General features: G+C 43.7%; 1 protein-coding gene and 1 non-coding gene across 3 annotated transcripts; one reads left to right on the top strand and one right to left on the bottom strand.

Annotated features, from left to right (window-relative positions):
• Positions 1-513: 513 nt before the first annotated feature.
• NOXRED1 (NADP dependent oxidoreductase domain containing 1) lies at positions 514-23288 on the bottom strand. Of its 2 annotated transcripts, XM_088840275.1 has the most exons (7): positions 23243-23288; positions 22555-22726; positions 18708-18919; positions 14178-14358; positions 13271-13422; positions 11751-11973; positions 514-757 (listed from the first exon to the last, which is right to left on the bottom strand). In XM_088840275.1, exons 1-7 carry the CDS (start codon positions 23286-23288, stop codon positions 580-582), a joined length of 1164 nt encoding a protein of 387 aa, XP_088696401.1. In that variant the 3' UTR covers positions 514-579. The 2 variants fall into 2 exon arrangements, with proteins under 2 accessions (XP_088696401.1, XP_055292439.1); XM_055436464.2 differs by lacking the exon at positions 23243-23288 and having other exon boundaries at positions 18708-18904; positions 22555-22712.
• On the top strand, positions 18965-19090 carry LOC129563647 (U6atac minor spliceosomal RNA). Its single transcript, XR_008687389.1, has one exon. It is a non-coding gene; the product is annotated as a U6atac minor spliceosomal RNA (small nuclear RNA).
• Positions 23289-26075: the final 2787 nt, after the last annotated feature.

The raw sequence follows: 26075 nt of genomic DNA, 5'->3' as shown, positions 1-26075 counted from the left end.
CATGGGGATTCTCCAGGCAAGAATACTATGATTGTTTACCACACATCTTATTTTTCAATCCAAAGTGTAGGAAAATCAAGGTGATTCTTTTGTTAGCTACATACCACCACAGGGAAAGAATGTATCTATGTACTGTAGCTACATATTGTAGTTGCCTACTGCTATAGGAACGTATCTACTGTATAGAATGTAGTTACTGTATAGGAAAAGAATGCTACAGAAAACATGTAACCATCTAAGAAGGACAGTGTAGCTTCTTGAATTTAGCGTTTAGATGAGAGATAATTTGAATTTACTGAATTGATATTTAGCTTCTGGGAAAGCAGCTTACTTAAATGTGTCAGGTTATGTAGTTTCATTCAGTTGCTTCCAAAAGCCAGACACACCCAAACATACTGATGTAAAGAACTGCTTGTTTTATTCTAGATTTTAAAGAGCCATCAGTACAATTTTCTAATTCCTCGTTGCCTAACATATGGGAAACATTGGACAATCACATGACTTCCACTGACAGTTGCGATGATCAAAGCGCTACCTGATTAGGAGAAAAAAATCATGATTCCTGAGAGGTCTCTTCTCTTATTGGGATGGAGAACCCGTGGACACCTCTGGCCCTTGTTCTTTGGTTAGGGAGATGCCAAATGAGTCACAGTATAGACGGGTAAAGCGGTCCTGAAAAGCAGTGCTCTTTGAGAGATACTGGCTAAAGGGAGTTTCCTTGAGTTGCACAGTAGTCAGATCAAACAAGGGGAAAGGCCTGGGGTAGGGAAAAAAATGCTGTTATTTTTTTATGTCTGTTCAATACATCTGATTTTCTGTTAAACATTACCTTTAAAGAAAGTTTTCCTCCACTTGGAAACAAGGTTCTTCATTTTCTATACCAAATTAATTAAAATTCTTAATTAAAATTTCATCTGGATCTATTCAATATGTGGATTTAATTGTACTTATGAGTTTTCACATGTACAAGTCTCTTAAGTACATTTGGAGAGGAATTCATAATTGGGGAGTGATCATGATAATAAAATCAACATCCTTTTCAGTATATTTTCCTTGAATTTAGATAGAGAATACATAAGAGGATCATAGAAATTAGAAATGGGAGAAACCTCATTTCTTTTACAATATCCTCTTTAAAAAAAAAAAAAAGATAACCTCTTCAACTGTATAGAGAAAGAAATAGTGTTACCATGCAAATAAAAATGGGGCAATGTTAAGTATTAGTCTAAAGTGGAATTCAAGTTAAAAAGCATTAAGATGTAGAGTTTTAGAGTATTTAAAAATCAAGAATAAGGCAAGGATATATGCTCTTACCACACTTATTCAACATACCACTGGAAGTTATAGCCAGTGCAATAAGGCAAGAAAAGAAAATAAAAGGCATACAGATGGGAAAGGGAGAACTGAAATCATCAATATTTATAGATGACATCATTGTCTATGTAGAAAAATCCAAACAAATCTAAAAAAAATCTCCTGGAGCTAATAAATGAATTCAGCAAGGTCACAGGATATAAAATAAACATAGAAAAATTAATTTTGTTTATATATATTAGCAATGAACACTTGGGCAATGAAATTAAAAATGTAGTTCCTTTCACACACAAAATGGAATACTTAGTGTAAATCTAACAAAACATGTAAAGGACTTTGTGTACTGAAAACTACAAAATGCTGATGAAATAAATAAACTGTGCACATGGACAGGAAAACTCAACATTATAAAGATGTCATTTCTCCAAGAATCAATCTATACGTGTAATGGTAAAACAAAAATTCACGACAATGCCAAATGCTGGTGAGGATGCAGAGAAACTGAATTATACATTGCTAGTGCTGGGGCGACTTGGCAGCAGCAGCAGCAGTGCTGTAAAAAGAAAGAATAACTTTGAAAAACAGTCTGGCAGTGTCCTAAAAAAATTAACATGCAACCAGTCATTGCACTCCTAAGCATCTGTCCTAGAGAAATGAAAACTTATGTTTATACAAAAACCTGTACATGAATGTTCAGAACATCTTTATGCATAATATATAGCCAAAAACTGAAAACATCCCAAATGTCCTTCAACAAGTGAATAGTTTAACAAACTGTGGCACATACATGCCATGAAAGCTACTCAGCAATGAAAGGGAACAAATTGTTGATATAGTGACCTGGATGAATCTCCAGTGAATCATGCTGAATGAAAAAGGCCAGTCCCCAAAGGTGCATAATACATGATTCTATTTATGTAGTATTCTTGAAATGACAAAATCATAGAAATGGACAACAGCTCAATGGTTGCCAATTCAGGAAGAAACAACATGAAGGATCCCTAGTTACAGAAATGTTTTGCATCTTGACTGTGTCAATGTCAAGGTCCTGGTTGTGGTATTGGCTATAGTTTTACAAATATCTACATATAGATACTGTACTATGGTTCGTTCAGCACATTGGGTTTCTCTGTATTCTTAATAACTGCATGTGAATCAAAGTTATCTTTTAAAAAGTTTTTAAAAGGGAGAGGATAGAATTAAAATGTTTAATCCACCAGGAAGGTATAAAAATATGCACTTCTGTGCAGCAGATGATATGACTTTAAACTTTTTCAGGAGCCGGCATAAGAGACCCTACCCATGACAAGGTCTTGGTTCGAGGAGCTGGCATGCAAGGCTGTCCAGACCTCTGGGGATTTCTCAGGGCCGCCCTCATCATCTACTCCCGGGCCTCCGTCTTTTCTTTTTCTGATGCTTGGTAAGTCCTCTATGCTTTCTAAAAATTTTTCTGACTCCTGCTCAAAAATCCCCCTTGAAACCTTTGCATGGCAACAATACAGTCCCTGGGGGTGTATGGGCCCTATAAACAGGCCAGGAATGAAGAAAATATTTTTACACAGAACATCCTAACCTTTCTGGCACTGTTGGGGTTATAAATGTCAATTTAGAATTTGGAATGCTCATGACTGCACAAAGTGCCCCTAGCATAAAACTAAGTCTGCTAACAATAGGCCTAAACACTCCACAAGCAAAAGTAAATACAGAGCCCTTCACGAGTTTAGAAGGGCACCTTAGGGTGAGATCTGGAGGGAGCTCATGAGACCCTTGGCCTTCAGGGTCACATACCAGTGCTTGCTGCTATGTCTCCCTGCCCCCTGTCTATAGTGTGAGTGGGAGTACACTAGAAGTAAACAGAGATGAAAGTAGATAACAAAATAAGTAAGCATATAGAATTAGCGAGGGAAATTGTCTCTGCAGATATTTGGGGGTAAAGCCCAAACCCAAATACCGTGTTACCTACGGAGCCATAAAGTCTGCCAAGGACTGAGGCTCCCAAGATAAGGCTTGCTAATAGCCCTTGCAGTTGACTAACTGCTACACAAATAAAGCCATTCTTCACGCCTTGTGGCCTTGCTGTCTTAAGGGCCCATTCGAATTGTTTAAGAATTATCCATGAAGGTATTGACTATTCTGGAAGATGGTTTATGACTGCATTCCTGGCACAGTCCTATCAAGACAATCCCTCCTCCCTCTTTAGAATTATTGGTTTTAGGGTATATAAACACTGATGTAAGAAAATAAAGTAGTCTTGATTCTGCACTCAACCAAGACTCGACTTGCTTTGTTTTCTTCCTTTTCTCGCCGACGCCACTCATCGGAAGGGTACCCCTGGACTCTGCCGAGGCTGGACCCCAGCAAAACTTTATAAAACAAAGATTAGAAATATAAAGGTAATTTGAGAAACTACAATCACAGTGGAAATATTAACATGCCTTGCCTCCCATTCTAACAGATCATCTGATGAAAAAAGACCGTAGAGCAGCACCTCTCCAACTTTAACGGGCATACCACTTGGGAGTTTGTAAAAGTGCAGATTCTGATTCCATACATCTGGGGTGGGGCCCTGGAATCTGCATTTCTAAACAAATGCACAGATGCTGGCTTGGCTATCAGGCAGTTTGAGTAGCAAGGATTTGTTGGAAGGGGGAGACTTAAATAAAAACACTCTAAGTGATAAGACTACCCCTATACACATGCAGATTTCTTTCCCTAAGTTGGTTCCCAAAGACTTAAAGATACCAGTAGTCAGGCTTTCCTGCAATCACAGAAAGCTAACCAATCTGACCACATGGATCACAGCCCTGTCTAACTCAATGAAACTATGAGCCATGCCATGTAGGGCCACCCAAAGGACAGGTCATGGTGGAGAGTTCTGACAGAACGTGCTCCACTGGAGAAGGGAATGGCAAACCACTTCAGTATTCTTGCCTTGAGAACCCCATGAACAGTATGAAAAGGCAAAAAGATAGGACACTGAAAAATGAACTCTCCAGGTCAGTAGATATCTAATATGTTACTGGAGATCAGTGGAGAAATAACTCTAGAAAGAATGAAGAGATGGAGCCAAAGCAAAAACACCCAGTTGTGGATGTGACTGGTGATGGAAATAAAGTCTGATGCTGTAAAGAACAATATTGCATAGGAACCTGGAATGTTAGGTCCATGAATCAAGGCAAATTGGAAGTGGTCAAACAGATGGCAAGAGTGAATATCGACATTTTAGGAACCAGCGAACTAAAATGGACTGGAATGGGTAAATTTAACTCAGATGACCATTTTATCTACTACTGTGGGCAAGAATCCCTTAGAGGAAATGGAGTAGCCATCATAGTCAACAAAAGAGTCTGAAATGCAGTACTTGGATGCAATCTCAAAAGTGACAGAATGATCTCTGTTCGTTCCCAAGGCAAACTATTCAATATCACAGTAATCTAAGTCTATGCCCCAACCAGTAATGCTAAGAAGTCAAAGTTGAACGGTTCGATGAAGACCTACAAGACCTTCTAGAACTAACACCCAAAAGAGATGTCCTTTTCATTATAGGGGACTGAAATGCAAAAGTAGGAAATCAAGAAATACCTGGAGTAACAGGCAAATTTGGCCTTGGAGTACAGAATGAACCAGGGCAAAGGCTAATAGAGTTTTGCCAAGAGAATGCACTGGTCATAGCAAACACCCTCTTCCAAGAACACAAGAGAAGACTCTACACATGGACATCACCAGATGGTCAATACCGAAATCAGATTGATTATATTCTTGCAGCCAAATAATATAATGTAGAAGCTCTATACGGTAAGCAAAAACAAGACCCGGAGCTGACTATGGCTCAGATCATGAACCAAATTCAGACTGAAATTGAAGAAAGTAGGGAAAACTACTAGACCATTCAGGTATGACCTAAATCAAATCCCTTATGATTATACAGTGGAACTGAGAAATAGATTCAAGGGATTAGATCTGATAGAGTGCCTGAAGAACTATGGATGGAGGTTGGTGACATTGTACAGGAGACAGGGATCAAAACCATCCCTGAGAAAAATAAATGTGAAAAGGCAAAATGGCTGTCTGAGGAGGCCTTACAAATAGCTGAGAAAAGAAGAGAAGTGAAAGGCAAAAGAAAAAAGGAAAGATATACCCATTTGAATGCAGAGTTCCAAAGAATAGCGAGGAGAGATAAGAAAGCCTTCCTCAGCTATCAGTGCAAAGAAATAGAGGAAAACAATAGAATGGGAAAGACTAGAGATCTCTTCAAGAAAATTAGAAATATCAAGGGAACATTTCATGCAAAGATGGGTACAATAAAGGACAGAAATGATATGGACCTAAAAGAAGCAGAAGATATTAAGAAGAGGTGGCAAGAATACAGAGAACTATACCAAAAAGATCTTCAAGACCCAGATAATCACAATGGTGTGATCACTCACCTAGAGCCAGACATCCTGGAATGCAAAGTCAAGTGGGCCTTAGGAAGCATCACTATGAACAAAGCTAGTGGAGGTGATGGAATTCCAGTTGAGCTATTTCAAATCCTAAAAGATGATGCTGTGAAAGTGCTGCACTCAATATGCCAGCAAATTTGGAAAACTCAGCAGTGGCCACAGTACTGGAAAAGGTCAGTTTTCATTCCAATCCCAAAGAAAGACCATGCCAAATAATGCTCAAATTACCACACAATTGCACTCATCTCACACGCTAGCAAAGTAATGCTCAAAATTCTCCAAGCCAGGTTTTAACAGTACATGAACCGTGAACTTCCAGATGTTCAAATTGGATTTAGAAAAGGCAGAGGAACCAGAGATCAAGTTGCCAACATCCATTGGATCATCAAAAAAGCAAGAGAGTTCCAGAAAAACATCTACTTCTACCTTGATTGACTATGCCAAAGCCTTTGACTATGTGGATCACAGCAAACTGTGGAAAATTCTTCAAGAGATGGGAATGCCACACCACCTGATCTGCCTCCTGAGAAATCTGTGTGCAAGTCAAGACGCAACAGTTAGAACTGGACATGGAACAACAGACTGGTTCCAAATAGGGAAAGGAGTATATCAAGGCTGTATATTGTCACCCTGCTTATTTAACTTATATGCAGAGTACATCATGAGAAATGCTGGGCTGGATGAAGCACAAGCTGGAATCAAGATTGCTGGGAGAAATATCAATAACCTCAGATATGCAGATGACACCACCCTTATGTCAGAAAGTGAAGAACTAAAGAGGCTCTTGATGAAAGTGAAAGAGAAGAGTGAAAAAGTTGGCCTAAAACTCAACATTCAGAAAACTAAGATCATGACATCTGGTCCCATCACTTCATGGCAAATAGATGGGGAGACAGTGGAAACAGTGACAGACTTTATTTTTGGGGAGCTCCAAAATCACTGCAGATGGTGACTGCAGCCATGAAATTAAAAGACGCTTACTCCTTGGAAGGAAAGTTATGACCAACCTAGATAGTATATTAAAAAGCAGAGACATTACTTTGCCAACCAAGGTCCGTCTAGTCAAGGCTATGGTTTTTCCAGTGGTCATGTATGGATGTGAGAGTTGGACTGTGAAGAAAGCTGATCACTGAAGAATTGATGCTTTTGAACTGTGGTGCTGGAGAAGACTCTTAAGAGTCCCTTGGACTGCAAAGAGATCCAACCAGTCCATTCTAAAGGAGATCAGTCCTGGGTGTTCATTGGAAGGACTGATGCTAAAGCTGAAACTCCAATACTTTGGCCACCTCATGCAAAGAGTTGACTCATTGGAAAAGACTCTGATGCTGGGAGGGATTGGGGCAGGAGGAGAAGGGGACGACAGAGAATGAGATGGCTAGATGGCATTACCAACTTGATGGACCTGAGTTTGAGTGAACTCCGGGAGTTGGTGATGGACAGGGAGGCCTGGCGTGCTGTGATTCATGGAGTCTCAAAGAGTCGGACACGACTGAGTGACTGAACTGAACTGAACTGAAAATCACTGCAGATGGTGACTGCAGCCATGAAATTAAAAGACACTTGCTCCTTGGAACAAAAGTTATGACCAATCTAGACAGCATACTAAAAAGCAGAGACATTACTTTGACAACAAAGTTCGTTTAGTCAAAGCTATGGCTTTTCCAGTAGTCATGCATGAATGTATATAAAGGCTGCTGCTGCTGCTGCTGCTAAGTCACTTCAGTCATGTCTGACTCTGTGTGACCCCATAGAGGGAAGCCTACCAGGCTCCCCCGTCCCTGGGATTCTCTAGGCAAGAACACTGGAGTGGGTTGCCATTATAGACTATAAAGAAAGCTGAATGCTAAAGCACTGATGCTTTTGAACTGTGGTGTTAGAGAAGACTCTTGAGAGTCCCTTGAAAAGCAAGGAGATCCTGCCAATCCATCCTAAAGGAAATCAGCCCTGAATATTCATTGGAAGCACTGATAGTGAAGCTGAAACTCCAGTACTTTGGCCACCTGATGCGAAGAATTGACTCATTTGAAAAGACCCTGATGCTGGGAATGACTGAAGGCAGAAAGAGAAGGGGACGACAGAGGATGAGATGGTTGGATGGCATCACCGACTCAATGGACATGAGTTTGAGTAAACTCCTGGAGTTGGTGATGGACAGGGAAGCCTGGTGAAATGCAGTCCATGGGGTCCAAAGAGTCGGACACGACTGAACGACTGAACTGAACTGAACTGAAGGAAAAGCTCATCAAATCACTCTACAGTAGACCACAGTAGCAAACACAGAGTTTCCAAGCAACTTTTCAGTAATCAGGATCTTAAATATGAGCAGACAAGTCAAGGTTTTCCATATACTTGAAAGAAAATCTCTAAAATGAATGATGGAGCGCAAAGCAAATGATCAGAAAAATTCCAAAGGAAACAGACTTCTCAGGAGAAAAAAGCACTATTTACATTCTCAAAGGATAAGAAATGGTATTGCATGGAAAATGACAACAGGATGCACATAAAAAAGGAATATTTGGAGACTAAAGGAATATTTGAAAATGAAAATCTGTATTGAATATAATAGCAAAAACAAAAACAAGATAGTTGATGCAATCTCTCAGAAAGCAGAGAAAAAAGACAAAAATACTGAAAATAGAACTAAAGAAAATCAAAAAATCAGCCCAGCAGATCCAACATTGGGCTAATAAAATATTCAGAAGGAAGAAAACAGGAAACAGGGAATGGGAGGAAATTATCAAAGATATTATTGGAGAAAATTGGAGAATTTAACATGCAGTTTAAAAATGACCATTGAATAGTCTGTTTCTTTTATGGGTGGCAATTGCGTGTATATTTGCTTTACAATAATTCATTAAACTGTATATTCATGAATTTATGGAATACATACTTTTCTGTGTATATGTTATATTGTACAATTCTTTTTTTTTAACTTAAGGGGGACAAAGGGAGAGGCCCACCAAGTGTCCAGCCCAGTGAATTAAAATAGACGTACATCATGATACATAATAAAATTTCAGGATGCTGAGATCAAGAGATACTATAAGCTTCCAGAGAGATAACAAACAGGTTTCAGACCAAGCATGAACTGAAGAACTAGAACGGCACTCTACCTCTCAACAGCACCTCTAAAAGCTGAAAGACGACGGAGCGTTGCCTTCAAAATTCTGAGGGAAATTATTTCTAACCTAGATTCTACACCTTGGCTGTGTTTTCAATAAAATATTAGTGTAGAATAAAAACATTGTCCGACACAGTCCTTCAGAATTACTACACGGCCTTTATGAAAGAAACTAGTGCAGGAGAATGTATTCCATCATAATGAAGAAGTAGATGAAGCCTGAGGAGGAGGGGGTCCAGGAAGAAGATCCAACAGAAGAGAGAGGCAAAGAGAGTCCTAGGAAAAGGGGGAGGAAGATTCCCAAAATGAAAGCGTGTCACAGGGCACTGTGACTAATTAGAAAACAAAACATTAGAGACTTCCCTGGTGGTCCAGTGGTTAAGAATCTGTCTTACAGTGCAGGGGACCAGTTCAATCCCTGGTCAGGGAACTAAGAATCCTATGCTGCAGGGCAACTGAGCCCATGCAAGGCAACTCGAGAAGCTTACATGCCACAGCGAAGACCCAGCACAGCCAAAAAAAATAGGGGGGAGCAGGGGAGGGGGACAGTCAAGGATTTCTTCCAGGTTTGGGGTTGAACAACTCTTCCAAGGAGCATGTAATTAGACAGAAACACTGGAAGAGCAGGCCTGCGAGCAGGGATGCTTTTAGACACGTGGAGTTTGAGTGGAGATGGTGAGTATGAAGTTACCTGGATGCGGAACTGACATCTGGGCTAGGCATATGGAGTCCTGTGCCGGCAGAATAAAGACGGCAACCTAAGTCCCCACAGTGGGAAAGATCACCCAGAACAAAGTGTAGAAAGAGAAAAGAAGGCTTCAGACAGAGCCCTGAAAGCTCCCAGATCTAAGGATGGGGCAGAAGAGGACCTGGCAAAGGCAGGATGAAGGGACAGGAAGAAAGCAAAGAGCGTGTGAGCGTAGCAGGAAAACTAAGAGACACAACCGTTTCAGGAAGGATGGCGTGTGCAATAGCCAAGGAAGAAAAGCATTAGAAGCGTCCTGTGACCACGCTCCTACTACAGGTGGTGCAGGTTCAGTCCCTGGTTGGACAACTAAGAGCCCAAAGGCTGTGAGTGAGGTGCGGCCAAAATAAAAAAACACTTTTAAAAAAGAATGGTAAACTCTATGTTATGTGTATAAGATCATGGCATCTGGTCCCATCACTTCATGGGAAATGGATGGGAAAACAGTGGAAACAGTGTCAGACTTCATTTTTTTGGGCTCCAAAATCACTGCGGATGCTGATTGCAGCCATGAAATTAAAAGACGATTACTCCTTGGAAGGAAAGTTATGACCCACCTAGATAGTATATGAAAAAGCAGAGACATTACTTTGCCAACAAAGGTCCGTCTAGTCAAGGCTATGGTTTTTCCAGTGGTCATGTATGGGTGTGAGAGTTGGACTGTGAAGAAGGCTGATCGCCGAAGAATTGATGCTTTTGAACTGTGGTGCTGGAGAAGACTCTTGAGAGTCCCTTGGACTGCAAGGAGATACAACCAGTCAGTTCTAAAGGAGATCAGTCCTGGGTGTTCATTGGAAGGACTGATGCTAAAGCTGAAACTGCAATACTTTGGCCACTTCATGCGATGAGTTGACTCACTGGAAAAGACTCTGATGCTGGGAAGGATTGGGGGCAGGAGGAGAAGGGGACGACAGAGAATGAGATGGCTAGATGGCATTACCACCTTGATGGACATGAGTTTGAGTGAACTCCGGGAGTTGGTCATGGACAGGGAGGCCTGGCGTTCTGTCCGCAAAGAGTCGGACATGACTGAGCAACTGAACTGACTGAACTGAACAAGAAAATCGTGAATCCCATAAACTCTGGACTTTAGGAATAATAACTTGCCACATGAACGCAAGGGGGTTTAGGGGAAACTGCAGGTCAGGAGACAGGTGCTCTATGGAAACTTTCTGAACCGTCTGCTCAATTTTTCTGTAAACTTAAAGTTGCTCTAAAAAAATAAAATCTATTCTTTTAAATAAAAACATAAAAGTATCCAGTGAATTTAGTGACATGGAAGTCTCTGGTAACAAGGGCAAACATTTGTCCCCATTAGATTATTAAAGATTAAAAAGAATGATCTAATAGTTATGAAACTATAGTGAAATGGAACTCTCATACACTACTGCTGGAAATATAAGTAAGCATCATGTTTTTGATAGGTAATTTAGGAATATCTATCAAACATAAAATATATATAACCTCTGACCCAGAAATTCTACTGGTACAAGTGTGCAAAGTTTAAGGATAAAAATGTTCAAAGCAGTTCCTTTATGCAAAATGTGGGGCCGGGGTACAATGCCATCAAGAGGAAATAGAATGAAAAAATACCGTTAAAGAAACATATCTGCCAGGACATATGTATACCTAGGGCTGAGTCATGCTGATGCGTGGAAGAAACCAACACAGTATTGTAAAGCAATTATCCTCCAATTAAAAACAAATAAATTTTAAAAAAAGAAATGTATCCAACAGATGCCTACATCATACTCGTAAATGACGTAGATATTATTGTACTAACACAGAATGATACCTATGACATAGTAAGTATAGTCCCCATGTTTCTAAAATGTACATATAGATACAGATATGCATACACATTATACTATAATGCTAACATACATATATGTTTGTAAATACATAAAGTGAAAAGACAAAAATATTAAAGCGATTAGAGGTGAAGTCTATAAAAAGGGATTGTGGGGGGCAAAAGAGGGCTCTGATTTCTCCACTAGTTGGATTTTTTTTCCTAAGAATGTATTATTTTTATGAATTTTTAAAAAGAACATTAAAGGAAAAATATAAAAAGCATCTGCTAAGACAACAGTGTGGGAGAAGTTCGAATGGCCACCGTCTGATACTTTACCGTTTCTGAGACAGGTTCTTGGCATAGATCTCACTGACAAAATCTTGGGCTTGAAACTTTAGGGGCGATGCTTTGTCCTCCTTAGAGGCCTCAAAGTGCTGAGAGGAGAACAGCTCGCTCAGATGCTGCAGCACTTGTGAGTGGGGCACGTCCTTTGCTGTGCAGAAGTTTAAGAGTGCATAAAACAGCCCCTCCAGCCACTTGATGTTGAGGCTTATTCCCCCTAAACATCAGTGAGAATGGAAACACCAGTGAGCACCACCAAAAAAGGTCTACAGGGAACCTAGTTCAAACCCCAGACAGGGAACAGCTACCTTCTGTCCAAGAGAGTTTGGTTATATGAACTTGGAGATAAGCACTCTTCCTTTCCAGACCAAGAGCCCTGGGTGCGCCCTTTATAACACGTCATATAGGTTAATGTAGGTCATAAAGGTTAATGTAGGTCATATAGGTTAACCCTACCTACAGATAGGTTAATGTAGACGTTGCTAATGACAAATGCATCTTGGGAAATCTCTGGGGTAGTTCTTGCAATAAGGCGCACTTTTCAGCTTTTCCTTTAAAAAGGCTGCTTTTTTAAAATTATTTTTTTTTTTTTAGATTTTTTAAAAATGTGGATCATTTTTTAAAGTCTTTACTGAATTTGTTACAATATTGCTTCTTTTATATATATATATATATATCTGTGGCTCAGCTGGTAAAGAATCCGCCTGCAATGCAGAAGACCTGGGTTCGATCCCTGGGTTGGGAAGATCCCCTAGAGAAGGGAATGGCTACCCACTCCAGGATTCTGGCCTGGAGAATTTCATGGACTGTATAGTCCACGGGGTCACAAAGAGTCAGACACAACTGAGTGGCTTTCAGTTTTCATATATATTTTTAATTAATTTATTTTATTTTTGGCTATGCTGGGTCTTCACTGCTGTGTGGGCTTTTCTCTAGTAGCTGCAGATGGGGGCTACTCTCTAGCTATGATGTATAGGCCTTTCGTTGCAGTGGCCTCTCTGACTGCAGAGCATGGGCCAGGGCATTCAGGCTTCAGTGGTTTTGGCTCTGAGGCTCTAGAGTACTGGTTCAATAGTTGTGGCACAAGGGCTTAGCTGCTTTGCAGCATGGGGGATCTCCCCGGATCAGGGACCGAGCCCGCCTCTCCTACATTGGCAGGTGGATTCTCCACCACTGAGCCACCAGGGAAGCCCTGCTTCTGTTTTTTTTTATGTGTTGGTTTTTTGGCTACGAGGCATGTGGGATTTTAGCTCCCCAACCAGGGATCAAACCCAAAACCCCTGCTTTGGATAGCAAAGTCTTAACCACTGGACTGACAAGGGAAGTCCCTAAAAAGGCTGCTTTTTGCCACCAAAGTTGTTCCCATATAAAACCCAAGTAGCTGAGAATGCCATCTAGCGTGTTCTTCCCCCCCACACACACCCTCAGCACAACCACACTGGGGTTTCATAAGACAGCAACGGGTCAAGAGGAAGGTAATTTTCAAAAGTGCACAAAATATGGTGAGCCCTTACCAGCAGGGCTGTAGGGGCAGGTGGCCTGAAGAATCACGGGGTCTTGGAGAGCAGCAGTGATCTCCTTATTGGTCCCCCAGATGTGGGCAAGATCTTCAGCACACTGATACTGGGGCCGCAAGATGTTTGTGTGATTCAGTAGGAGTTTCAACCTGCAAGTAAAGCAATCAAGGCAGGGAGTGCAGAGCCAGGACTGGACTGAACCAGCACGTGATCCACGGAGTGCACATCCAGCCCCAAGCACACAGTCCGCTGCACAGCACAGCCCAGAGGCAAATGCAGGTGTGGGTCAGCCCTGGGGGCACAACCTCTTAGCCTGACGGTTCAGCCATCCTCCTCAGATACACTTATTGAAAGTTACCATGAGCCAGGCACTGGGCCCAGCACTAGACGTACCAAAAGGATATTTGACAGATGCTGTCTGTCAGTATTCATGCTGCTGATCCGGACACAAAGGGAACACGAGTCACCTTCAAGTAGGTGAAAGTGAAAGTCGCTCAGTCGACCCCATGGACCTTACAGTCCATGGAATTCTCCAGGCCAGAGTCCTGGAGTGGGTAGCCTTTCCCTTCTCCAGGGGATCTTCCCAACTCAGGGATCGAACCCAGGTCTCCTGCATTGCAAGCGGATTCTTTACCAGCAGAGCCACAAGGGAAGCCCCAAGTAGGTGGAAGCAATGCTCTGTTTCTGCTCTAAACATTTGCACAAAAAAGAAAATGCCCCACCCACAAGTGCTGTTGGCAGAAAAACGGGGAGGACACAATTTCAAAGGCTGGCTTGGCCCTTCTGCCTATGAAGATACTTCCACTTTATGACTGGGAATGGTCAACTCCGAGAGGTAGGGGCGGGGGTGGACATGAGGTGACAGAGAGGTCCGGCCAGCCCTGTGCTCACCCTAACAAGGTACCTGGGTACTGGGATGGCAGAGACAAAGCTGTACACAATGCAGTCTTTCCTAAGCCGGGTTTGAATTTCTACGCAGATATTAGGCAGCTGAGATGGCAGGCAGCAGAGGAATACCACATTGGCCCATCCCACCAGAGAAGCGTTCTGGTAAAAGCACTGGATTCCCAGTTTCTTGAATTCATCTGGGAGGGAATAAAAGAAGTCAGATCACAATACAGAAGACTTCGGACTCAACATCAACTTTGGCGAAAGTGAAAATCGCAGTTCTGTGTGACTCTTTGCGATCTCATAGACTGTAGCCTGCCCGGCTCCTCTGTCCATGGAATTCTCCAGGCAAGAGTACTGGAGTAGATTGCCATTTCCTCCTCCAGGGGATCGTCCCAATCCAGGGATTGAACTTGGGTCTTCTGCATTGCAGGCAGATCCTTTACCAATTGAGCCACTAGAGAAGTCCCCCACTTTGGGGAGAGGGTGGCGACTATTATATCTCAAGTCTTGTCACCACGTGTGGCTTCCTAGGTGGCGCTAGTAGTAAAGAACCTGTCTGCCAGTGCAGGAGACGTAAGAGATACCAGTTCGATCCCTGGGTCGGGAAGATTCCCTGGAGGAGGGCATGGCAACCCACTCCAGTATTCTTGTCTGGAGAAACCCATGGACAGAGGAGTCTGGCAGGCTATGGTCCAAAGGGTCACAAAGAGTTGGATACAACTGAAGTGACTTAGCATGCACGCACACTTTTCACCACATAAATCAGAAGAAATTCCCTTATGGCTTCTAAAAGCCACACAGCAAAGCCCTGACCCCATGACTACGACAGCTGATGCCACCACAGCTGTGCATGAGATTGTTAGATAATTCATCCTGACCTCGTGTTTAAACCAAATGCTAGAACTTTTCAGATTTTTTTTTTTTTTTTAGAAAGAGAAAAGTCTGAACGAAGCTTTCTGCTCCAGTTTACTGACTTTACCATATACCAGGTGATGTACGAAGTACTTTAGACACATAATCGAGGGAAGCCATGGTTCAGTTCATAAGAAATCACCTGCAATGTAGGAGACTCTATTTTTTTTTTATTGGAGGCTAATTATTTTACAATATTATATTGGTTGGTTTTGCCATACATTGACATGAATCCACCCCAGGTGTATATGAGTTCCCCTTTCTGAACCCCCCTCCCACCTCCCTCCTCTCCTTATCCTCCCTCTGGGTCATCCCCGCACACCAGCACCGAGCATCCTGTATCATGCATTGACCCTGAACTGGCGATTCATTTCACGTATGATAATATACATGTTTCAATGCCATTCTCCCAAATCATCCCACCCTCGCCCTCTCCCACAGAGTCCCAAAGACTGTTCTATACATCTATGTCTCTTTTGCTGAGGAGACTCTATTTTGATCCCTGGGTCAGGAAGATCCGCTGGAGAAGGAAATGGCAACCCACTGCAGTATTCTTGCCTGGGAAATCCCATGGACAGAGGAGCATGAGAGGTCTAGTCTATGGGGTCATAAAGAGTTGGACACGACTTAGTGACTAAACCGCCAATGGGGAATCCTCACAAGAACCTTATGAGGCAGAGGCCAGTATTATCCCTATATTATAGGGATATAGTATTTCCCTATAAACTATATGTCCCTATATTATAGAAGTGAAAAACTGAAGCTTTGAGAATCACGTGACTGGGAATTTCCTGGCAGTCCAGTAGTTAGGACTCTGGGCTTCCATTGCAGGGGCACAGGTTTGATCCCTGATCGGGTGAAGACAAGCAACCAAAGCAAAATAAAACACGCTCTTTATAAAGCAGAATTGCGTGACTGGGACAAAGTTAAGCAGCTTAACTGGCTTGAACTGGTGCAGTGAGGGAGTGACTGAGAGGGTGGAAGGGGGAGAGGACAGGAGCAGTTTGGGAAACTCAGCCTGTAGTTTCAGTGAAGTACACAATTTAATGTCAGCAAGGTATTAATAAACATAGAGAGAAACAGAATAACTCGTGTCCTTGCTGAAACCACTCCTTGGTAGTTAATCATTTGATTGTACTTATGTGACCTGAGGGGTTTCCCAGGTGGCTCAGTGGTAAAGAATCCATCTGCCAATACAGGAGACAAGAGTTCGATCCCTAGTCGGGGAGGATCCCAAATGCCACAGAGCAGCTAAGCCCATGAGCCGCAACTGTTGAGTCTGTGCTCTCAAGCCTGGGAGCCAGAACTACTGCAGCCCACACGCCCAAATTTCGTACTCTGCAACAAGAGAAGCCACCACAATGAGCTAGCCCACACATCGCAACTAGAGAATAGCCCCCATTCGCTTCAGCTAGAGAAAAGCCCTCACAGCAGCAAAGACTCAGTGCAGCCATAAAATAAACAAATAAAATTATTAAAAGAAAACAAACCTACTGTATAGCACAGAGAATTACACTCAACATTTTGTAATCACCTATGTGGGAAAAGAATCTGAAAAGGAACATACATTCTTAGATGATGTATAACTAAATCACTTTATGGTACATCTGAAACCAACACCTTACAAACCAACTATACTTCAATTAAAAAAATAACTAAAACTAATTTAGAGCAAAGGAAAACTACCAACTGTATGATTCCATTTGTACAAAATTCTACAGAATGTAAACTAATTGGTAGTGACAGAAATCAAATCAGTGGTTTCCTGAGTGGGACCTGCAGGGAGGCAGAGAGGTTCATGAGTTGACTATGTCGATGCTTTCATAGGAGCACGCAGGTGTCAAAACATCAGACTATGCACTTAAATATATTTTTTAATATTTATTTATTTGGCTGTGCCGGGTCTTAGCTGTGACACATGCGATCTTTAGTTGCAACATTTGGGGTCTAGTTCCCTGACCAGGGATAGACCCAGGCCCCTTATCTTGGGAGCATGGAGTCCCAGCCACTGAAACAGCAAGGAAGTCCCTCAAACTATACACTTCCAAAAGGTGCAATTTATTATATACAAAGTGTATCTCAATAAAGCTGTACCTGTTCTTTGACCTAGCAATTTTTTAAAAAAATTATGAATCAGGAAGTCCTACTCAGTAAGGCACAGTTATATAAATTATCATAAGTCATACTTTAGGGATACTATACAAGCTTAAAAATCATGATTTTGAAGAATGTCAAATAATATGCAAATGATTCATTAACTGTTTTTAAAAAGCAGGATACAAAAAGCTTTGCATAGTATTAGTTACTGGTATAATCTGATATACTCAGAAGAAAAAATGGAAAGGAAATGATAAACCTGATAAGGAAATTATAGGTAGTTATTATTTACTTCCCTAGAGAGTAATTTTCTAAATTTTGTATAACACACATGTATTATTTTACATTTTTTAAATTATTGAAATATAATTTGTGCACAGTGCATCACACTGTGTAAGATCTGAAGTAAATAGTTTGATTCTTTTTGACAAACGCAGACACCCATGGAACGTGCACCTTTCTCAAGAAACAGAATGTTTACATCTGCCCAGAAAGTTCCCTGGGGCCTCTTCTCAGTCTCCCCAGAAGCAATCACTGTTCTGATTTCTACCACCAGAGGTTAATAAATGGAATCACTGCAAAACATTAAAAAAATTTTTTTCAGTACATGGTATTATTATTTTTTTGACTCTGCCACACGGCATGCAGGATCTTAGCTCCCCAACCAAGGATCGAACCTGTGCTCCCTGCAGTGGAAACATGGAGTCCCAACCACTAGAAAGCCAGAGAAGTCCCCCGTAAATGATGTTTTTTAAAAAACGAGGCCAAAATGTTTGGAAGTGGTAAACACCACTCAGACTCTAACTGGTCCAGAAGATTTGAATTCTGTTTGGAAAGCTTCTCTGTATCAAAGGCCCTGAAAGATATCTGGCCACAGGGCGCAGGGAGGAGCTGCTGCTGCTGCTGCTAAGTCACTTCAGTCGTGTCCGACTCTGTGTGACCCCATAGACGGAAGCCCACCAGGCTCCCCCGTCCCTGGGATTCTCCAGGCAAGAACACTGGAGTGGGTTGCCATTTCCTTCTCCAATGTGTGAAAGTGAAAAGTGAAAGTGAAGTCACTCAGTCGTGTCTGACCCTTAGCGACCCCACGGACTGCAGCCTACCAGGCTCCTCCATCCATGGGATTCTCTAGGCAAGAGTACTGGAGTGGCAAGGAGGAGAGATGGATATAAATATTTAGGTGGAAAAGAAAAGCGCTTTAAGGAACAAGTTTTTTAAAAAAATCTTTCTGGGACTTCCCTGGTGGCCCAGAGGCTAAGACTCTGTGCTCCCAATGCAGGGGGTCCAGGCTCCATCCCTGGTTGGAGAACTAGACCCCACATGCCACAACTGAAAAAAGATCCTGAATGCCACAACGAAGATTAAAGATCCCAAGTGCCACAGCTAAGACCCAGGGCAGCCAAATAAAGTATTGAAATTAAAAAAAAACTTTCCAGCTTTTCTCAGGGCTAGCAAGCTGAGAACTTGGCCGGCTGTATGCAAGGATTCCTCTTTTGAGGGGCCCTTTCCTAACGCCCTGCCCAGTGCTCCTCACCCAGGGTCTCTGGCCTCCGAGTGGAGATCTGCAGATTCTCAGCAGGGATGGGGACAAACTGGAGCAGGGTGTTTGCCAGCTGCTTCCCAAGGTGGCCACCTCCGATGATGCCCACCTTTAACGCGTCGTCATCCTGAGTTTCTCCAAGCAACCCAGTCAAGCAACATTTAGAGGTTCGCTTCTCTGGTACTAATTTTCTGGAGAATGATTCTCTGGAGAATGAACACGGACACACACAAATATTAAGACATGCACACATTTTGTATGAAAAGAGAGAAGGTTAGCACTCCCCTTGACAAGGATGGAAGAGGTTCTTGGGCCTGACAACATGCACACGGTTAGGGCATTGCCACCTACTTCGTGGCATCTAGCCACTGTTTTTAAAGAGACACATGTACCCCAATGTTCATTACAGCACTGTTTCCAATAGCTAGGACATAGAAGCGACCTAGATGTCCATCAGCAGATGAATGGATAAGGAAGTTGTGGTACATATATACAATAGAATATTACTCATCTATGAGAAAGAATGCATTTGAGTCAGTTTTAATGAGATGGGTGAAACTGGAGCCTATTCTACAGAGTGAAGTAAGTCAGAAAGAGAAACACCAATACAGTACAGTAATACATATATATACGGCATTTAGAAAGATGGTAACGAGGATCCTATACACAAGGCAGCAAAGGAGACACAGATGTAAAGAACAGACTTTTGGACTCTGTGGGAGAAGGGGAGGGTGGGATGATTTGGGAGACTAGCATTGAAACATGTATATTACTATAGTTAAAATAGATGACCAGTGCAAATTCGATGCACGAAGCAGGGCACTCAAAGCCAGTGCTCTGGGACAACCCAGAGGGATGGGGTGGGGAGGGAGGTGGGAGGGGGGTTCAGGATGGGGGGACACATGTGCACCCGTGACAGATTCATGTTCATGTATGGCAAAAAGCACCATAATATTGTAAAATAATCATCCTCCAATTTAAATAAGTTTTTCAAAAAGACACGCACGCCCTTAACCCTTCTTGACTGCCAATCTGACTTTCTCTGCTTTAACTTTCTCAAATGCAGCCTGCTGTGCCACCTTAAGTCCTTCAGAGAGAAGCATTCCAACTACGTGCCACTGACCCAGCTTCAGGGTTCCCTGGTGGCTTAGTCGGTAAAGAATCCACCTGCCAATGCAGGAGATCCAGGTTCGATCCTTGGGTTGGGAAGATTCCCTGGGGAAGGAAATGGCAACCCACCCCAGTATTCTTGCCTGAGAAATCCCATGCACAGAGGAGCCTGGTAGGCTACAGTCCATGGGGTCGCAAAGAGTCGGACTTGACTTAGTGACTAAACAACAACAGTGACCCAGCTTCTCTGGATGGAATGAAATGTTCCTCCTGAGAGAATTTCCCAAAGATTAAAGCACACCCCTTTCAAAAGATCAGAGCTTGTTTAAAACCTTCTTAAATGAACTCTTTTTGGTTACGTGTATTGTGCATTTCCCTGCCTTCTTAAACACAAGGTCTGACTGTTTAACTGTTTGCCGCAGGGCCATCACTGTGAACAGCCACCATCAGACCTTATCCCGGAACACAGGGAGCAGTCCTTCCACTGTTTCCTGTGCAGACAGCGATCCATTTCCACCTCCACCAGGACAAGTGCGCCCCTCTCCTACCACACACCTCCTCTTCCTAGTTTGCTTTTTCAGTTCTGCACACACCCAGGAAACCACGTAACTTAGCTTTTTCTCCAATGTGATGATTTATCAAAGAAAATGGTTTATAAGGGAAAATAGACCTGAGAAAGGGAGGATCAAGGATTTGAAGCCACTTTTTCTGGAGATTCACTCACTGTTGGTTCTGGATGTGTTTCCTTGGCCCAAGATGCACAAGGTCTGACCCCTGAATACATAAGGCATCATTTTATGTTGTTATAGGATGATCTGATATTTGTGGGGCTTCCCTGGTAGCTCAGCTGGTGAAGAATCCACCAGCAATGCAGGAGGAGATCCCGGTTCAATTCCTGGGTCGGGAAGATCCACTGGAGAAGTGATAGGCAATCCACTCCAGTATTTTGAGGCTTCCCTGGTGGCTCAGCTGGTAAAGAATCTGCCCACAGTGCGGGTAGACCTAGGTTCGATCCCTGGGTTGGGAAGATCCCCTGGAGAAGGAAAAGGCTACCAGTATTCTGGCCTGGAGAATTCCATGGACTGTGTAGTCCATGGGGTCACAAAGAGTCGGACACGACTGAGCGACTTTCACTTCACTTGTAGTGTTCCGTATTTCTGTGAAAACTGGAGTCTTCACGCTCTGGAGCGTCCATCTAAGCATGACAAGCCACATTCTATGTGAGGCTTCTCTTTTGGTTAAAAGGAGAGCGTTTTCCCACTGTGCCTGATCCTTCCAAACAGAAGATGCCTCCTGAGAGTTTCCCATGTTGGTTTCTCATCACCCATCTTTGGAGGCCGCCCACAGGTTTATGCTTCCCTGTCAGTCAGCCAGTCAGCAAGCTGCTTGAGTCCTCTGCCTCCTCAGGCTTGTGTTGTGCCTTTAATATGCTTGATTGGGATCTGGTCCCCCCATCTGGGAGTTAATCTAATGTCAGAGGAAAGTAAACTGAGAAGTAGGCTGAGGGGTGGGTGTTGGGGAGGCAACAGATGCTCCAAGAGTGACCTAGAGTCACAGAACCCAGGAGCCTTAGTCCTGAGTACTTGGCTCTCACATGCCTCTTATTCAAGTGTCAAGAAGCCAGGACTGGACTGAGGCTTCTTTGAAAGTCAGTTTTCCTGTTTTCAGGCAAGTCATCTGGCCATCAGTTCAGTTCAGTTCAGTTCAGTCACTCGGTCGTGTCCGACTCTCCGCGACCCCATGAATCACAGCACGCCAGGCCTCCCTGTCCATCACCAACTCCCGGAGTTCACTCAAACTCATGTCCACAGAGTCGGTGATGCCATCCAGCCATCTCATTCTCCGTCGTCCCCTTCTCCTCCCGCCCCCAACCTTTCCCAGCATCAGAGTCTTTTCCAGTGAGTCAACTCGTCGCATGAGGTGGCCAAAGTATTGCAGTTTCAGCTTTAGCATCAGTCCCTCCAATGAACATCCAGGATTGATCTCCTCTAGAATGGACTGGTTGGATCTCCTTGCAGTATAAGGGACTCTCAAGAGTCTTCTCCAGCACCACAGTTCAAAAGCATCGATTCTTCGGCGATCAGCCTTCTTCACAGTCCAACTCTCACATCCATACATGACCACGGGAAAAACCATTGCCTTGACTAGACGGACCTTGGTTGGCAAAGTAATGTCTCTGCTTTTTAATATACTATCAAGGTTGGTCATAACTTTCCTTCCAAGGAGCAAGCGTCTTTTAATTTCATGGCTGCAATCAGCATCTGCAGTGATTTTGGAGCCCAAAAAAATAAAGTGTGACACTGTTGGGACCCTGAAAGTCCCTGGAAGCTTTCTTGTGAGAAGGCATTCCACTGTTAGCCCAAACAGAAAAGAAAGGACCCCCATTTTCAGCCAGTAGACATGGAGTGGCCCGTCATCAGTAGCTGTGGAAGACAAGCTGGTCGTCCTGATGAGAGAGTGAATGAATGGATGGGTGAGTGGATGATTTAATCAGTCTACTCACCAAAAGGAAACCGCCATTAATCCACGCCACATTACATAACCACAGTCGAGGCACCCTGGTGTGCGTCTCCCCGGTGCTTTCAGATCAGGAGTACTTCAGTGCAGATTACACAAGGTCGGAAGACACTCCCCCTGCCAAAGTTATTCTCCAATATAAAAAGTTTAAGTCATCTGGATTCTCTGCGGTGAGATTCTTCTCCACCTACCTGACCCTAGGGACCCAGCGTACCTCAAATTATGGAGTAGCTTGCAGAAGAAGGTTGCGTGGGCGCAGGCCTTGGTCATCAGGCCATGAGAACGGCCCAGCAAATACAGCCAGCTGTGGTCTTTCTCGTGAATCCCATATTCAAACTTCAGGGTCTCAAGATCCTCTAGCAGGTCCATCTCCAAGCCAGCATCTACTGCAGTGACAGATGGCAATCATTTCGACCCCCTGTCCCCCAAGAAGGAGCGGGGCGTGTGCCCAAGTTCCTGGTTCTCCCAGTTCCAAACTGGCAGCTCCCATCCACTTCTCTGAGTGTGAGTCCTGGAGGATTCCCCAGCACTGACTGACTACCCATGAATCTGGCTTTCTTGGTGGCTCAGCAGTAAAGAATCGGCCTGCAATGCAGGAGATCCAGGAGACGCAGGTTCAATCCCTGGGTTGGGAACAGCCCCGGGCACATTTTTCAGGGCCTGTGTTTCCATGAGCAATGGGTTTCACAGGTGCTCCTGGGCCAGGATGTTTTTCCCTTCCATTCTCTTAGAAATAAGACTGGACACTTGGACCACATTTCACCCTTTCTCCAAACTCCCTTTTCCCACAGGGTAGAAAAGAACCCAAACTAAATATCATGATCCTCTGTCTAGAGTAGGGATATCTAGATTTTAGAAAATGAAGCCAGAGATGTATCGACCCCTCTATGTGTATCTCTCACCAACCAAACTGAGGAAAAGATGGCTCTGATCCTCAGCATGTCTCATCCTGGAAGGTAAGAACTACATTTTCAGGGAGGATTGCCCAGGAAAGCTGTCATTATGACTCCTTAGATACCAGGTTACTTCAGTCTTGGAGTCTTAAAGGGGCCAGCCCCACCTAGAGGTTTTCCAGACCTACGCCATAAGGGCATGAATTCCTTCACTACATCTTGGAATACTACACCAGGGCAGTCTGGGATCCTCCTTTTCCCAACAGAAGGTTCTGGACTTCTAGAATTTTCTTTTTTTGCACATTCCAATATTGTTCAAATCTTAGCACTACTCAGGTGTTAATTTTTAAGCCTCTCTTTTTTGTGTTCAAGAAATCAATGCATAAATAAAATAATAAACGCTAAAATTAATTCTGGGGATCTGATGTACATCATGGTGACTATCGGTAGCAATACAGCACTGTCTACTTTAAATTTGCCAAAAGTAGATCTTAAGCGTTCTCACCACACACACAAAAATGATAACTGGGAGAAAATTTTATTGAGGTGAAATTCACAAAATAGCCATTTGAAAGTGAACATTTCGATATATTCGGTGTTGCCTACCCACCACCTCTAGTTCTAAGACAATCTCATCCCCCTCCAAAGGAAGCCTGACACTTATGAAGCAGTTACTCTCCATTTCCACCACACACCCACCCCCTCAGCCCTAGGCAACCACACATCTGTTTCTTGTCTCTATGGAATTACCTTTTCTGGCTATTTCCCATGAACAGTTGTTGTTCAGCCGCTAAGTCATGTCTGACTCTTTGAGACCCCATGGACTGCCGCATGCCGGGCTTCCCTGTCCTTCACCATCTCCCAGAGTTTGCTTGTTTAAACTCACGTTCACTGAGTCGGTGATGCCACCCAACCATCTCATCCTCTGTCGCCCCCTTCTCCTCTTGCCTTCAATCTTTCCCAGCATCAGGGTCTTTTCCAGTGAGTCAGCTCTTCACATCAGGAGGTCAAAGTATTGGAGCTTCAGCTTCAGCATCAGCCCTTCCAACGAATATTCAGGCTTGATTTCACATGAATGGAATCATACAAAATGCAACCTCTAGTATCTGGCTTCTCTAATCCCTTTTCTAGGAGGACTCTTAGGTCACTCTGCTCTCAGTCTCCTTAAAAGCAAAGTCTCCAGCACTTGAGGTGAAGAGCAAACAAGGTCTCAAGTCTAAGAAACCCTTCCTTAGACCATAACAGTGGGTTGTGGTGAGTGCTAAGCTGCTTCAGTTGTCTGACTCTGCAACACCATGAACTGTAGCCCACCAAGCTCCTCTGTCCATAGGATTCTCTAGGCAAGAATACTGGAGTGGGTTGCCATGCCCTCCTCCAGCAGATCTTCCCTGACCCTGGGATCAAACCCATATCTCCTACGGCTCCTACCTTGCAGACAGATTCTTTACCGCTGAGCCACCAGGAAAGCCCATAACATTGGGTGAGCCACTCAAATGTCTTAAGTGATGTTTCCTGATTCAAACGAAAGAGAAGCTCAAAACCTCCCAGTTCAGCACAACGAGGCACAGGTTGACTTGTACCAGCACTGGCTTCGAGATCCATCCTTTACTTACATGTTCTTGAAAATGGGGATCTGCTGGTTGTGGCTTTGTAACACATGCGGGTGGCTATGTAGAACTACATTTCCCAGCATCCTTCTCCCTGTTTCCAGTTAGAGTGTGCCGCCAGAGAGCTCTCCCTGCAGGACTGGAGGTGGACAAGGCTGTGGGCAGCACTTTCGCTGTCTGGGGGCATCTGATGACTGCTATACCTTCCGCAGATCCTCCTGCAGCTTCTCACACTCCTGGGCCACACGTGTGTTCAGCTGCGTGAGAAACGCCACCAGCAATCTGTCCCTGCAGGTCACCCACTTCGTCAGGTTGGAGGGGGTGAGAACTGGCAGGGGTTCCAGTCCATGTGTGGGCTCTGGCTCCTATTTCCTCACTTTTTATCCACCTTCCCTTTCTCACCACCTGCCCTTCGGATTGCCAGACAAGAAGACAACCTTTCAGAGACCATTTAACCAGCTGCCATAACTTGAGCACAGTCAAGGCCTTGTAATGAATTCCACATGGAGATTAGACAGACAGATGGGTGGACTGTATACTCCTAGTGCTTCTGCCTCTCTGAATGAATCCTCGCAGGCTGGTTCAGTTACCGGTGTCTGTTTGAAGATCAGCCCATAACTTCAGCACGATTTTTGCTGTTGTTTGCTGTACCTCACAGCCTGTGGGATCTTTATTCCCTAACTTAGTATTGAACCAGGGATCTCGGCACTGAAAGTGCGGGTTCCTAACCACTGGACAGCCAGGGAATTCCTTTCAGCACAATTTAGCAAATTAAACTCCCATTTCTTCAACAGCAGGTCTTCCCTGAGAGCTCAGCTGGTAAAGAATCCACCTGCAATGCAGGAGACCCAGTTTGATTCCTGGGTCTGGAAGATCCACTAGAGAAGGGAAAGGCTACCCAGTCCAGTATTCTTGGGCTTCCCTGGTGGCTCAGCTGGTAAATAATCTGCCTTCAATGTGGGAGACCTGGGTTCGATCCATGGGTTGGAAAGATCCCCTGGAGAAGCGAACAGCTACCCACTCCAGTATTCTGGCCTGGAGAATTCCATGGGGTTGCAAAGAGTTGGACACGACTGAGTGACTTTCACCTTTGCTTCACTTTCTTCAATAGCAAGACGGTTGGGGTTCTCTGGTGGTCCAGTGGTTAAGAATCCACCAGCCAATGCAGGGGACACGGGTTCATCCCCTGGTCCAGGAAGATCCCACATACCACGGGGCAATTAAGCCGATGCACC

Source organism: Moschus berezovskii, chromosome 9, assembly GCF_049115385.1.
Source record: "Moschus berezovskii isolate FMDL1 chromosome 9, NW_MosBer_1.0, whole genome shotgun sequence".
Classification (NCBI taxonomy): Eukaryota; Metazoa; Chordata; class Mammalia; order Artiodactyla; family Moschidae; genus Moschus; species Moschus berezovskii.
This window is presented reverse-complemented; position numbering and strand designations above follow the sequence as displayed.

Excerpts from the sequence above, each read along its gene's own strand:
- NOXRED1 (XM_088840275.1), bottom strand. The coding sequence starts at position 23,288 with ATGAGACATGCTGAGGATCAGAGCCATCTTTTCCTCAGTTTGGTTG. Across the intron at positions 18,920-22,554 it reads AAGCTACTCCATAATTTGAG|AGAATCATTCTCCAGAAAAT; the intron begins GTACGCTGGGTC and ends TTCATTCTCCAG. Across the intron at positions 11,974-13,270 it reads CTGCCCCTACAGCCCTGCTG|GGGGAATAAGCCTCAACATC; the intron begins GTAAGGGCTCAC and ends ACTGATGTTTAG.